Genomic DNA, 14,948 nt, shown 5'->3' on the forward strand with positions numbered 1-14,948 from the left:
AGCACAAGGCAAGATTGGGTAGCCAGAGCACAAGTCACAGGCCAAGACCTTCTAAGGGTAGGTAAGGTACAAAGGTGCTATACAAAGAAATTCCTCCTAAGAATGCATAGGAAACCTACACAAATACTGCAGTAAATATAACAATGCAATGAATATTACAGGCTTCTGAAAAGGATTTACAAATTAAGAGTTTCTATCCTAACTGAAGGCCAAAGGATATCAAGGGATGACAATCAAAACAAATCATGAGGGGCTATGAAGAACTACTTACTTCCACCACTGAAATGACCACTGAACAAGTTCAGACTGCCTGAAGCAGCTATAGCAGATACTAGGTCATTTGCAGGGCTGTGCCATGTGAGCCTCCCCCACAGTAACCACAAAGATAAAAAACATATTTACAATTATAGCTTGTCAAGGGACAATGTGATAGTAAAGCACACAAACTTGTCATAGTCCTACTTTTGTATCAGTAATTAATAGAAAAGAATTCTGTCTTGGACCACTTTCCCTAGCACTGAACCCAGGCTCACACCCATGTTCCCAAACCTAAACACAAAAACATAGACCACTGAATCTCAGTTAGAGAAACCAGTAGCTAAAATGCTTTAAATAAATATATCTAAAAGTGGAGGCTGTCACTTCCTCAGCACTTTTCTAAAAAGATCACTTACTACAGACGCTTATATACATTTCTCCTCCCATCAGCACTGTCCCAGTTACTTTAGAGCAAGACACTGGAACCTGTGTGTAATTACTGGCAACCAGAATTTCTTCCAGTCTAGGAACTGTACAGAACACTATAAAAGTGTTAACAATCTGCAATGCACTCCTAGTCCTTCTTTGCCTAAATAATGCTGAGCTAACCATACAAGTAGAAAATAAAAAGTTGCCAAAGACAACTGCTACTCTAGTCTCAGATTCTTACCACAGACTATGTTGCCTTACTACAACAGCCATGAAGTAGTTTCCTATAAAAGCATACACTGCTCTGCCCAACTCCAGAGATGTTAAGCTCATCAACTCAAAAACTATGTTTTGTGAAACACTTTTTGTTCAACAAAATTTAAAGAGGACTTATACAAGATATATAAAGTGTGTGAAGAGAATTGGTAAAAATATCAACTGTGGAAACGGTAAGCAACTGTCAATGAAATTTGATTTCCTCTAGAGCCACAGCACCTCCTACGTTAATGATATTAAGGCAAAAATACTTTTTTTTTTTCTGTTAACCAGGTCTGTAATACTCTACTTCTATCATTTTGAAACTGGCTGCTACTGAGATTAGAGACCACTGGAGACCAGTGATGACTGGTGTTCCTTGTGGACTGGTATTGGGACCAGCGTTGTTCAACATCTTTGTCAGCGACACAGACAGTGGGATTGAGTGCACCCTCAGCAAGTTTGTCGACGATACCAAGCTGTGTGGCTCAGTTGATACGCTGGAGGGAAGGGATGGGATCCAGAGGGACCTTGACACACTTGTGAGGTGGGCCAATGCCAACCTTATGAAGTTCAACAACGTGAAGTTTAAGGTCCTGAACCTGGGTCAGGGCAATCCCAAGCACAGCTACAGAGAACAGATTGAGAGCAGCCCTAAGGAGAAGGACTTGGCAGTGCTGATTGATGAGAAGCTCAACATGAGCTGGCAGCGTGTGTTCGCAGGCCAGAAACCAAATGTCGGCAGGGCTGCATCAAACAGAGCGTGAGCAGCCGGTCAAGGGAGGTGATACTGCCTCTCTACTCTGCTCTCCTAAGACCCCACGCGCAGTACTGCATCCAGCTCTGGGGCCCCCATATAAGAAGGATGTGGACCTGTTGAAGTAGGTCCAGAGGAGGGCCACAAAGGCTAGAGCACCTCTCCTGTGAAGACAGGCTGAGAGAGCTGGTGTTGTTCAGCCTCAGGGAAAACCTTTATCACCATGTTCCAGTATTTAAAGGGAGGCTAAAAGAAGGCTCCCTTTTTACAAGGAGTAACATGGAAGAGATGAAAGGTAATGGGCACAAGTTACCTCTGGGGAGATTCCGACTGGACACAAGAAGAAAACTTTTCACGACGAGAACAATCATCCACTGAAGTAATCTTCGGGGAAAAGGTGAATTCCCCAGCACTGGGCACCTTTAAGATTCCACTTGGGCATGACTACCAAGAAGAGTTGGTCTGTATGATCCCCGAGGTCCATTCCACCCTGACAGTCTATAATCCTATGAAGGAGCCCTCCCAACCTCGGTTCTCCAGCGGCCCCACCGCCCGGCCCCACACACCGCCCGCTCCCGGCAGGGCAGCCCACGCCGAGGCCAGAGCCGCGGCCACCGCCCGGCGTCACGTGACCCCGGCGTGAGGCCAAGGGGAAACTACCCATCCCGCCAACCCGCGGAGGCACGCAGCACGTCACGGCACGCGGCTCTTTCACGTGACCAGAAGCAAACAGCGCGATTGGTCGGCGTCGCCGTGGGGGCTCGAGGCGCGGGAGCGGTGAGGTGCTGAGGGGAGCCCGGGGGCGCAGCCGGCCATGCTCGGCCTCCTCGCCAGGGCGCTGTCCTACCTCTGGAGGCGCGCAGGGGACGAGGAAGGAGGAGATGAGAGATGGGCGGTGTCAGGTGGGAGTTCCTGGGCCCGTCGCGGCGTTGCGGTGCCACATGCAGGCCGTGTGCGCAGCTGCAGAGCTGTGAGGGTGCAGGTGGTCTCACCCCTCACACGAGTGGGGCTGAGTGAAGACCTGTTTGCTTAAGGGAATCAAGAAAAGAAGACAGGCTTTTGACTGCAGAGCATGTGGGAGTGTTCCTAGCAATACTTTCTGCTTTTTCAGTGTAGGGATTTTAATTGTGTTGGATTCCCCATGCAAACAATGCAGAGAGCTTTCTCTTGCTATGGAAAAATCTTGACAATAGTTGTTGGCACAGAGCCTTTGGGAGAAGCTGTTTAGCTTATGGGTGTTTTTTTATCTCAGGTTTTTCAATGTATTTGAATATATATGTATATTTAAGTGCTGGATTCTACACCTGAAATGGGGCAGGCTTGGCTGAACAGAGAGCCTTGGCTGGAACTCAGAGGGGTTTGTGACCTTTGGAAGAAGGGGCAGGCAACTCAGGAGGACTACAAGGTTGTTGTGAGGTTACGCGGGAAGAAAATTAGAAGGGCCAAAGCCCAACTAGACCTTAATCTGGCTGTAAAAGACAATAAGCAATGTTTTCTATAAATATGTTAACAGCGAAAGGAGGGCTGAGGAAAATCTTCATTCTTTATTGGAGGATGGCAGGATTAGGGAAGTTATTGTCCCCCTGTGCTCAGCACTTGTGAGGCCGCATATCAAATACTGTGTTCAGTTCTGGGCCCCTCACTACAAGAGAGACATTGAGGTGCTGGAGCATGTCCAGAGCAGAACAGCAAAGCTGGTGAAGGGTCTGGAGCACAAGTCTTACGAGGAGCAGCTGAGGCTTCAAGGAGGGTGGCTTCAGGAGGGGAGGTGCTGACCTCTCTAGGGACCAGTGGTAGGACAAAAGGTGAAGCTGCATCAGGGAAGTTGAGATTGGACATGAGGAAAAGGTGCTTTACTGGGAGGGTGGTCAGTCACTGGAACAGGCTCCCGAGGGAAGCGGTCACAGCACCAAGCCTGTCAGAGTTCAGGAAGCATCTGGATGATGCGCTTAGTCATGCAGTTTAGTTTTGGGTAGTCCTGCAAGGAGCAGGGAGTTCGACTTGATCCTTGTGGGTCCCTTTCAACTTGAGATATTTTATGATTTTTTCATGTGCCTTGAAGAATGTAGTTTTTACAATGTAGTTTGTATTTAGCTTTCTTAATTTTTTGAAACTGTAAGTTGCCATGAGACTCTAAAACTTAAATGTGAAACTAATTAGTTGACAACTGTTGGTAGTCTTAGTTGAAAAGAGAATGACCTTTTGATAGGAAGGGTAGCACTTTTAGCAGCATTGACTACTTGTTGTATAGTTCTGTAAACAAGCAATTTGGTTTTATGTCAACACTTTTCCTCTGGCTGCAGGTGGTAAAGAATTAAAAACTGTACGAGGAGTAGTGACAAGATTTTGCCATGATTATGGGATGATAGATGACATGATAATATTCACAAAGGATGCTGTTAAAACAATTGTGCCGCTGACCGTTGGACAGGAAGTTACTGCCATTGTTGAAGAAGATAAAACATCGGGTGGCTTGAAGGCTATCAGGGTAAGAGGTGAAGATAAATAGTCTCACTTGCTCTGTAAATTCCTTGAGACTTTTCTTTGGAAGTTACTATAGTTTTAGCCTCCTGAATCCTACAAAATAGGAGAAATTGCCAGCTCTTCACCTAATGGTGATAATTTGTTTGGGTGTTATTATTTTATTCCATCTCCTTTAAAATGTGCATTTAATGTTTGTTCTCTGAATATAGGTCTGGATGTAGTGAATATGAAACTATTGGTTGAGATAATTTCATCAGAATTTGCTTAATCGTATGTAGTTCCAACCTCTGCATATTAACATTTTTTGAGTTTCAAAGTCAATTTTATTGTTACATGAATGTATAAGAATAAAAACGAGCGGCAAGTTTATTCTTTCTGCGTAGAAGTGAATAAGAACATAAATTTCAAAACTTCTGTTGTAAAAAATCTGCAACTTGGTGTCATGTAGAGTTATAAAAATGGAGATTTTGATACCTTTCTTGCTTACTATTTCATTTGTCAACCGACTTCAAGCTTGATTATATGTTGTCGCATCTTTAAGCTGCCATGATTTTTTTCATCGTATAGGCTCAGCTCTGAGGTGCCTGTGATAATCCAGCTGAGGAGCTGAGTCAAGTGACCCTTTTCCATTTAGATACTATGTAAATGCAACTGGTGCTTGGAGGACTGACAGCAGTGCAGAAGTAGTTGATAACTGGGTGGTGCAGAACCCGTCTTCTTGGCATGTATCTGCTTGGCCTAGCTGTAGTATACTTTGAAGTACAGCACTAGACTAGTGTACTTCAGCTAATAAATGCACCCTGACCAAAGTCTGAGCCAAAGCTTAAGCTGCTTTTACAGAGCAAATCACAGTGTAACTAGTTTAAAAGTTAACTTCAGTTTTCTAGTAAATTAATATTTGGTAATGAAGCATCGTACCAGCTCATGCCATCTATAAATGTAATCAGCAAACATACGTGGCTTCAGGGATCGTTTTTCACATAATAGGAAGGTAGTGATTAGCCAAAGTATTCTAATGTATCTAGTAATCTTATTAGTAAAGTTCTGATATGCAGGTTTAATAAGACACCAGATTGAAGAATTTGTCATTACTATTAAATTAGCAAATGATGTATAAATTGGGGGAAGGAGGTCAAAATCCTGCATTCAGCAGCATATAATGTTTCTGGTTCCTCTCCAATGGCTGATGAAGGTAGAGCTTAAAATCCTATAGTTATTAATCTTAGGGAAAGATCTTTAACATATAAATAGGAAATCAATTCAAAGATGCTAGATGCCAGCTGGAAGCCTTTTTTGTAATCATTATTGGTCAATAAGAAGTATGTTTTTCATCTGAACATGATAATAGTCCATGAGATGTATGTGAGATTAATAGAGAAGACAAGTTTTCTGGCTGAAATAATGAATTGCACAGGATAAACTCCTCGCTAGAGGCTGGATTGAAGATTAAAATAAATGCAGACCTCTTGAGCCTTTTTCTTTCTCTAATGGTTAAATTTGCAGTAGCTGTGCTGTGTCTGATAAAGTGAAGTTGACTAGAAATGTGATTCCTCAAGTAGGAGTAGACAGAAAGTAAAAATACTGGAAGACAAACTTGATTTAGCTTTTACTCTGTATAGTGTTTGAGGGTTTAGATGCATTTGTATATATTTGTGACATCTGTGGACTACTGAGGAAATGCAATACAGTTACTTGCACAGACTTTTTTCAAGATCTGTTGCTGGTTTGGTAATAACTAATCTCATGAAAACTATTTCTGAGATGCTGGCAGTTAATTATCCACTGGGATTTTGTTGTTCAGGTTTTGTTTTTTTTTTTAATCTGGGTTTGTTTGGCATCTGTTATTTAATAATTTATTTCAGGAAGATATTAAATGTTGCATGCTTCTAATTTTCCCTGTTCTGTTCTTCCTTTAACTCAAAATAGCAACAAGAATAATTCCTGAAGTCTGAAGTAAATAAGATGTTTCATACCAAGAGAGCAATACTAAGTTGTAAAATGAACTACAGTTACATACGTAATTGAGGGGAGTTTTTCATAGCAAAATATGTTTAATTTTGAAACCAATGCAGTCTCATTGATTAAATAAAACTGGAGAAAGAATGTTAGTAGGGAGAAAGTTTTATCATATGGTCTAGAATGAAACATAGAAGGAAAGTGAAAGAGAAGTCTCACTTCGAAAATATTAGCAGCTCTAGTGCTATCAAAAACCTCATGTCTTGTAAGATAACTTTTGGGGTTTGTGTGTGTCTGCTTTTTGTTTTGGTTTTTTTTGTTTGTTTTTTAAGTGAATTACTTTCTTACATGAAACTAAATACTGTAAGTCCAGCAAGCAAATTCAGTGCTGGTTGGCAAAGTAGTACTCTCACACACAGTCAAAAAATATGTTAATTTAAATCTTTCTCCTTCCTTGTTTTCCTTCTGAGTGACAAGTTTTCACAATACTGTTGAAATATTGTCATCACTCCAAAATACATAAACCTGGTAACTGAGAAACTGCATAAGTTGCTCCACAACAACGAGGGTATTTTAGCAGTTGTGGGATGCTTTGCTGTATGTGCTAGATAATGGCCTTTTCAAAATACTGGGGATAAACATAACGATTTATCTTGTTCCTCTTTGCAATGAGTCATTGTCATGCTTCAAACCTAGCCAGCAGGTACATTATCAACACTGGACTAAAGCCAAAACACAGCACTGTTATCAACTACTAGGAAGAAAGTTAACTTCATCCCAGCCAAAACCAGAACAGTCGCAAGTCCTGTGGGCATCTCAGAAGATCTTTCTGGCGATGTAGCCTGTGACTGGATGAGTAGCTTAAAGCCAGGTTTGTGCCTAAAGCTGACTGGACTCCATAGAAAGTCAGCATCCAAAGGCAGTCTTGATTTAATAAGCTGGGAGACAAAGATTTCGTCAAAGTACACAGTAATATGTGAGCTCCTGCAAATAAAAAGGGAAATGGTATAAGTGCTCTTTTCAAGAATGCGAGGGGGGCGGAGGCAGAGGGAAAGGCATCAAAGTTACTGTTGGGCAAGAACAACCATGACTGTAATGGACTTCCTGCCTAAAGAGTCCAGGGTTGCCGCTTTTGGTCCAAAGATTTTGTCTGTGTTGCTGTAAAATACTTAACTTCAGAAGAACATCACTAGTCTCCCTTCTCTAAAGGGTCTGTTCTAGGTACTTGGTTAAAAAATTGAACGAATTCTGTACACTGATAAATCTTGAATTACTTTCCATGTAATAGCACAAACTTGAGATGCCCTTGAGAGTTTGCTCAAAACAGCCAACAGCGTTTCAGTCATAGCCTTTTTTTGGGCCAAGGGAAGTCTCTGTTCAGTCTCCTGGATAGAAGAAAATAAAACAGCTTCCTGATAAGCATAATCATTAAATATTATACAAAGCTGTGCTTAGGCACCAGTACTATCTCTTTCCAAAAAGCCTGAATATTGCCTCTTAACTTTTGGTTTTGAAGTAACCTTAAAGATACGGCTCTGATCTCAGAAATGAATGCAAGCTCTACGGACTGAGCACTGCCAGCATGTAGGTTTGAGGAGAATCTGGACGGCGCAGTTCAAGCTTCTGGGGTGTCAGTAGTGGTTTTGTATTACCTGCTTTAAGGAAGAGTGTGGTCAGCCTCGGGTAGCCCTCTGCTCAGTGTTCCGTTTCAGTTGCTGTTTGGAGCTGCTCACCTTGTTTTGGAAAGATCCTATCTCAGAATTCTGGGTTTCAGTTTACTTCAGGTCAAGCCTAATTAAACCCTGCACTAAATAACTAGAAGTTCTGCAGCAGACTCTACCAGGCTACTACCAGTGGTAGCAGGAAGGCCGTTTTGAGCTAGTACAAGGAACAACTTTGCAGTTTCATTGGTAGATGAAAATTGAGAAATGTAAAAAAAAAAAAAAGAAAAGACAGCAAAAAACACCACGAAAATGTTGGGGAGGTTTAAGGTGTTTTCACGTGTTGAAAGCATTTCCTTAGGTGTACTTGCAAGTATAACTCTATATCTAGCTTACATTAAATGTAAATTTACTAGTCTTCTGTGGAACAGTGTAATTGCTTATTCAGATTCTACCTATATGAAGCCATACAAATTGCTTAGGAGAAAGGTTGATATTCTTGGATGTTCTTGGTGAATGTGAAGATTATATCTGTCGGACTGAAGCAAAACATAATTTTTTCTTCTTTTTTTTTTTTTCCTAAGTGAGTTTTCAGGTCATTGAAAAAATAGCATGTAGTAATAGTTCTTTTAATGCAATATAACAATACTGACTAAACAATAAATAGTTACATATAGTTTAACAGTAATGTTTGCCAACTCTGGAGTAGAGGTAGACCTAAGCTATTACTATCTTAAATGGTAATATTTATTATGTTCAACAAAATGGATCATATAGAAACTAGGATCATAGTACAGTTGAAATTGGACCAGGCTTCAGGAGATTTCTAGGCTAACCTTCTGCTCAAAGCAGGGTCAGCTTGTGGTCAGATCCAGGTGACTCAGGGCTTTATCCAGTCAGGTCATGAAAACTCCGCAGATGGAGAGAGACTGCACAGCCTCTCAAGCCTGAACCCATGGTGGTGGTGACTGGGAGCAAGGAAGAGAGCTCGCAGTTCTAAGAATTCTAGTAATTGAGAGCAGAGATGCTACATACTTGCCCCAACATAGCGGGGGGGGGGAGGGAAATTGCATACACTGATAGTTTATAGCTGGTGTTCTGCAGAGGGCTGTTTAAGCAAGAAAACTTATATTCGAGGTGGCGATATTGGGGAGTCTGTACAAAGCAGCTCTTAAGTTTTGGGGTTTTTTTTTTTTTTCCCCAATTATTAAAGAATGACTATGTGCAGTCGAAATACATAGTGTGTTTATAAATAACATCTTGAAAACATACTTTCTTTTCTTTCTGAAATAGTGATGTTCTGGTGCCACTTTTGTACAGTCAGATTGCTGGGAGAGTGGTGGTCCTCTTTTCAATATGAAGAAAATTCTTAAGTAGAACTAAAGCAAGAGAAGCATGAGAAAGATTTGACAAATCAACATGTAATTGTAGTAGTTGTCAGTGTTGCAGTATCCAGCAGACTTCTTAAAAAAGAAGTTACTGGCTACTATTTATGGTTTTTGTGTACAAAAATGAACAGCTACAGTGAGTGTAGAATCATCTAATAAGGAGCTTGACTTCCATAAGCAGTTGAAATTCTGATATTTATTGTAGTTATATATGTTATATATGTATATATGTATATATGTTTATGTATATATGTTTATACATATATATGTATGTATTTATGTTTAACGTATAAGCCTAAGTATCAGCTGTTTGAATGTTGGGGTTTTTCATATTAATAGGTAGATGCTGCCCAAAATACCTGGGGAGACTCCAGTCCTACGGGTGATGCTTCTGAACAAAATATGAAAACATTAATTGGAAATATTACCTCTGTCTCTAAGGATGGTGGCTATATTAATTGCAATACGTTTTTTGCAATGGAAGATGTCTGTGAAGGTGTGTAGGGGCTTTATTTTTCTTGTTTGCTCTTCCTTAATTTTTTTTTATATGTACAATAGAAATATCTTCTGATAAGCTTGCATTCAACATCCCAAATAAGTTCTAACAGCGTGTATGTAGTGAAACAAACATGGGGTTTGGGTGAAGAAAGCTACCTACCTGTTCATGGCTGGCATGCAGTCATGTAAGCATAAGTTACGTGCAAGCAAGTGTATTTTTCCACTAGCATCTCTTACATAGTTTGTAATAACCTGCTGGGGGAAGAACTGCTAAGAGAAGTTTGAACTCACTAGATCTGAATGATGTGGTTTTCTGGCTGGTTATTTTATTCAACTTAAACTAGTTCTGCATGAGAGTAATGCAGAAGACATCAGGTGCAATTAAACGTGAGAAATGTTCTGTTTTACATAGGCTTCAAACCTTATGAAGGTGACTGTGTGCAAGCAAAATATTTTATTAACCCGACAACCTGGAACAGTGAAGCAGTTGCTGTAAAGCCTTTGAGATATAAGCAAGTAAACAAGGTAAATGTTCAGTATATTATTTTTGGCAAGAGAAATCTTGTGTGAAGTGGGGTTTTGAAAGTGGTTTTAAGTTGCTGATATTGGTAGATCTTCTGTAACACATCTTTAATTAAAAGATAAAGCATATCACCTCATCCATTTATAGGATTATTTCTAAAATAACAAAGCCTTTTGAAAAAGCACACATATTTTGGTTAGAACAGGAAGAGTAACTTATTTACTGGCTATCAATTCTTGATTTGGATGCTTACTGTTACATACATCATCATTACAACAAATGTATTTTTCCAACTTTGAGAAGTAATGACTGTGAAATTTATCTTGTTTAATTTATCCAAGTGTTTTGGCTTGAAAACAACTGTTGTCCCCTTTTTTATTTTAATGAAAATATTTGTTCCCTCTAGTAATACATGTACTAGGTTTATGGTTTATTGTATTTGCTTTATCCATAGATATTGAATAATATTTGCATGTCAAGCATAGGAAAAAATGTCTTCTCTTGTGATTGGTAATATTGAAGTATGAATTAGATAAGTTGGTAAGTCACAAGACAGGTATCATGATTAAGTCAAATATACATATTGTAGTATCATTTCAGTGAAACCTTATGCTTATCTGACGTAGTCATGTTTCTTTACACTTCTAAATCTAAAGACAAGCACAGTGATTTCAGATTAGGTCTGTATGTTTACCTCCCATGAGCATCTGAAACTTCAGAATGCAGCTGTTAATGCTGGAATGATTGTTTCAGGAAAAAACTATGCAATGGTTGGTAATGGTATCTAGCTTAAGCAGATAACCCCAAGTAACACTGAATAACAAACTGTTTCAGGTTTGCATTTCCAGCATCTGTGGAAGAAGTGGTACAGTAAATGAGAGTATATTTTTCACTTTGGATTCATTGAGACTTCCTGATGGCTATTCACCGTGTAAACATGATATAGTGAATGCAGTTGTGGTGGAGAGCAATCAGTCGTGTTATGTTTGGAGAGCTCTCTGCTTGGTGCCGGTCAGCCAGGATGGGTAATGTTCATTCTTTTATTCTCTTTCCACTTAATAACAACTAGAGATTAATTGCAGTTATGCAGCTTAAATTTTTCTGTGTCTGTTAAGCAAGAAATACTGTGAATTTTCACTAGTTGACTAGAAGGCAAGAGGGAAGATCAGAGTGTGATACAATTTAGCCCTTGATTTTTCTTCCTTCCCAGAAGGTGAAGATGCCTGTGCTTACTAGAGAAGCAAAACTAGTAGCAGCTCATGGATAATGCTAGGCAAGGAGGGAATTTTGCATGGCTTTGTTAGAAAAATGCGATGCTCATGCTCTTACCTTGTGTTTCCTCTGTGTTCTTCTAGTGAGGATTTTACTTCTTGAAAACCATTCTCAGCAAAACTGATGTGAAATGGTTGTGTCTTTAATCCATTTTACTTAAGTTGTAGTATTCTTCAGGTATCTGTCCTAAATAGAGTAGTTCAATGATCTGAGGAGTAGAGATTAATTGGGCTTGCACATACCAAACTGAGAGGTTCTGCAGGCACTCAAGAGACCATATGGGATGTGAAAAGGATCTGAACAGATGTCGGAAAAGGTTGAGAAAAATAGATGATCATTAAGGAGAACAAGCGAAATTTTGTGGAATAACCATCACCACAAATATAGAAAGGGAATGAGAAGTCAGTAGCAGCAAAGATCTGGAGTTTGGCTTGCGAGTTTGAGAGTCTGTCCTGTGAAAAGCCCAAAATGTACTGCCCAAATGTGTATAAATAGGGCTATTACCTGTAAAATCTGTCACTCAGTGCTAGCAAGGCTTTGATAGGATTACTGAGTGTGATTGTGCAGGCCAAAAATAAGCGGTCGACCAAGTGGAAAGTCCTAAGGAGAGCAAAAAGGGCATCCTGATACCTCTCCAACGTTGTCATTTGGAGAACTTGCCAGGAACTGTGAAGAATGGAATAAGCCATTTTCACTGGAGAAAATGGATACAATAGACTTAAATTGTACCTAGATAAAGCTTGAAGTGTTTACGTCACTTTGCACAATAGTACAATTTGTTCACTTGTTTTTCAGTTGAGCCTATATTTAATGATGGATTTTATACAGAAAATTCTTACTAAAGCCAAGTTACAAAAGTACACCTTCACATTGATTTCTCAGGTTTACTTTATTTCCTACCATATCAAAAACTTGAGGCAGCTTAAGCTGCAGTGGGAGACATCTAGTGGGCTTTACTAGTAAACTGGTGTAGCTAATGAAAAACGGCTGCAGTCATTTTCTACTTTATTATATTAGATGACCTCAGAGCGGCCTTCCAGTATCTGAAGGGGGCCTACAAGGATGCCAGAGAGGGATGCTTCATCAGAGGCTGTAGTGATAGGACAAGGGGTAATGGCTTCAAACTTAAACAGGAAGTTTAGGTTAGATATAAGGAAGAAGGTCTTAACTGTGAGGGCGGTGAGGCACTGGAATGGGTTGCCAAAAGAAGTGGTAAATGCTCCATCCCTGGCAGTGTTCAAGGCCAGGTTGGACAGGGCCTTGAGCAACCTGGTCTAGTTGGTTGACCTTGGCAACCAACTAGTTGGTCTAGTTGGCAGGTAACCCTGCCCATGGCAGGGGGGTTGGAACTAGATGGGCTTTAATGTCCCTTCTAACCCAAACTATTCTATGATTCTGTGATTCTCTGATTAAGGAAAACGTAGGGTGTGCTAATATTATCATCACCTAAAATGCTTCTAGGTTATTTTTATGCCACTTTATCTAACAGAGTAGTTTCTTAATGGTAGAATAGAAACCATTTTTCGAATTGTTTCTGCAGGTAGCTGACACTGAGAGAGCTCTGGTCACCGTCTCAAGACAGGGAAGAGCATGTAACTTTGGTTTCATAGGCATTTTTCATCAGCAGTATGTGCGATAGTTCTTAAGGGTGCTTTTTGATTTTCAGCTTTTAAAAATTTCTGTTTGCTGCTTTCAGATTGTAGCAGTAAGCAGAAGACATAAGTGCTTGGGGTACATAGTGAAACACTTCCAGTCTAGTCATTTCATCTCTTAAGCTCCAGTGCTAACCAGGAACTGTTCTTTGTTGTGTCTTGGTTCAGCTCCCAAGGAGATCTGTAACAGCTTCAGTCACTATTTGATTCAGCTTTTGAGCAAAGATCAGCTTGCTGCTTAATCGTTTTAGTCTTGTAGCCAGAGTTTTATGCTGATTTACTGTGCTGCAGACAAAAGGGTTGTTTTCGATTTGCTGCTTAAATTAGTAAAGGTAATCAAGTTGTCTTGGAAGTGTAAGTAGCCAAGAAAAAGTGAACCCTCTCACCTGCTTCTTCCTGAATACTGTGCCTGTGCTTTGGTAGAGTGATTCTTAAACTTGTGCTGAATCAAAGACATTTGTTGAGTCTCTTTGTTTCAAATTGCTAGCTAAAATTATTTTTACAGACAATTCCACTCTAATGGAGTCAATGTGGATGGGCCTTATGAAGACTTAATGAGAGACAAAGGAGGGTTGGAAGTGTCAAGAATGACTAATTTTGGAACTCTCAAGCAGGGAGAATCTAAAAGAATGATCATTTGGATAGAGTAAGCCTTTCTGATTGTTCTAAGCTTGCTTGCTTTCTTTCCATCACTCCATAGTCTGTAAACCTGTCTTTCATACAGAAGCCTCTCATAGTTGAGCCTTGTGGTTCATGGTCTTCAAATAACCCGCCAAATACTATGGAATTAAAGAGAATTCTATATTGAATTTAATGTCTTTAGGATAGTAGTCTTATTTTGCATCTGTCTTGCAGATACTGCTTTGAGGTTTTCCAATCCTATGTCTCTTTTCAATCCTAAGAAATCCTTTTCTGGAATGAGAATTAAAGTAAATGCTTTACTTGTACGTGTGTTTAAATAAACTGCAGATATGCTGTTGTCTTCAAAATTTTAGATCAAGAGGCTGTTGCTTACTAATATATTAAAAGCAGACATTTTTAACTTGGATGCTGAGTAACTACATTGGTGTTATCTTTGAGGGGGTTTTGTTTTGGTGGCTTTCTCTTTGTTTTGGGGGGCTTTAAGGTTTTTTTTTTTCCCTCCACATCTGGGTGTAGAGGCTCAAATGAAGTCATACCTGAATACCCTCTATTTGTTTCTATATGCTCTTTCCTAAGAGTTAGTCATCCAATGATAAATTTTTAAGTTACCGTAGCTTTTTTTTTTTTAATACGGAATATTTCTGTATGTTTCATAGTAGCAGTTGATATGACCTAGAAGTACTAACATGTAGCATAGGTTTTAGTCCTCGTGAGTCAGAGACAGCAGTGCAATTTCTTTCTGATAGTGGTTGTGAAATAATGGTGAACTAACCTGTTACAGACAGTTGTATTTGACTTCAGGTAGAATTAACCTTCCCAACATTAACTATGCATTTAATTATGTAATTAATTACATAACTACTTCTAGGAATAAAGGGTGTGTACCACAGCCCTTAATCAGCTGCAGATTAGCCGGATGGGTGAAAGACAAGCAATTCAGTTTTCAGATGCCTCAAAAATGCCAGACCAGTCCAGAAGCATATCTGTCATCTTTTCCAATAAATCAAGACAACCTCTCAAAAGCCGCAGTTAATTCATATAACAACAGTGGAGGAACAACATATGAGTCATTGCTTAATACATCCATTATGAAGAATGGAGTCATTCCAGGTACAGTGAAATGTTAACATTTGAATGCTGAGTATTGACTCCTCAGAATACCTATAAGTTTGA

General features: G+C 39.8%; 1 protein-coding gene across 1 annotated transcript in view; it reads left to right on the forward strand.

Annotated features, from left to right (window-relative positions):
* Window positions 1-4,046: 4,046 nt before the first annotated feature.
* MOV10L1 (Mov10 like RISC complex RNA helicase 1) overlaps window positions 4,047-14,948 on the forward strand; it is a 32,133-nt gene continuing 21,231 nt past the window's right edge. Inside the window, exons 1-6 of the mRNA XM_030478251.1 lie at window positions 4,047-4,187; window positions 9,528-9,684; window positions 10,099-10,211; window positions 11,044-11,234; window positions 13,639-13,779; window positions 14,644-14,885. Coding sequence (XP_030334111.1) covers window positions 4,062-4,187; window positions 9,528-9,684; window positions 10,099-10,211; window positions 11,044-11,234; window positions 13,639-13,779; window positions 14,644-14,885 — 970 coding nt within the window. The 5' untranslated portion in view covers window positions 4,047-4,061. The remainder of the gene's footprint in view (window positions 4,188-9,527; window positions 9,685-10,098; window positions 10,212-11,043; window positions 11,235-13,638; window positions 13,780-14,643; window positions 14,886-14,948) is intronic.

Source organism: Strigops habroptila, chromosome 3 (assembly GCF_004027225.2).
Source record: "Strigops habroptila isolate Jane chromosome 3, bStrHab1.2.pri, whole genome shotgun sequence".
Taxonomy (NCBI): Eukaryota; Metazoa; Chordata; class Aves; order Psittaciformes; family Psittacidae; genus Strigops; species Strigops habroptila.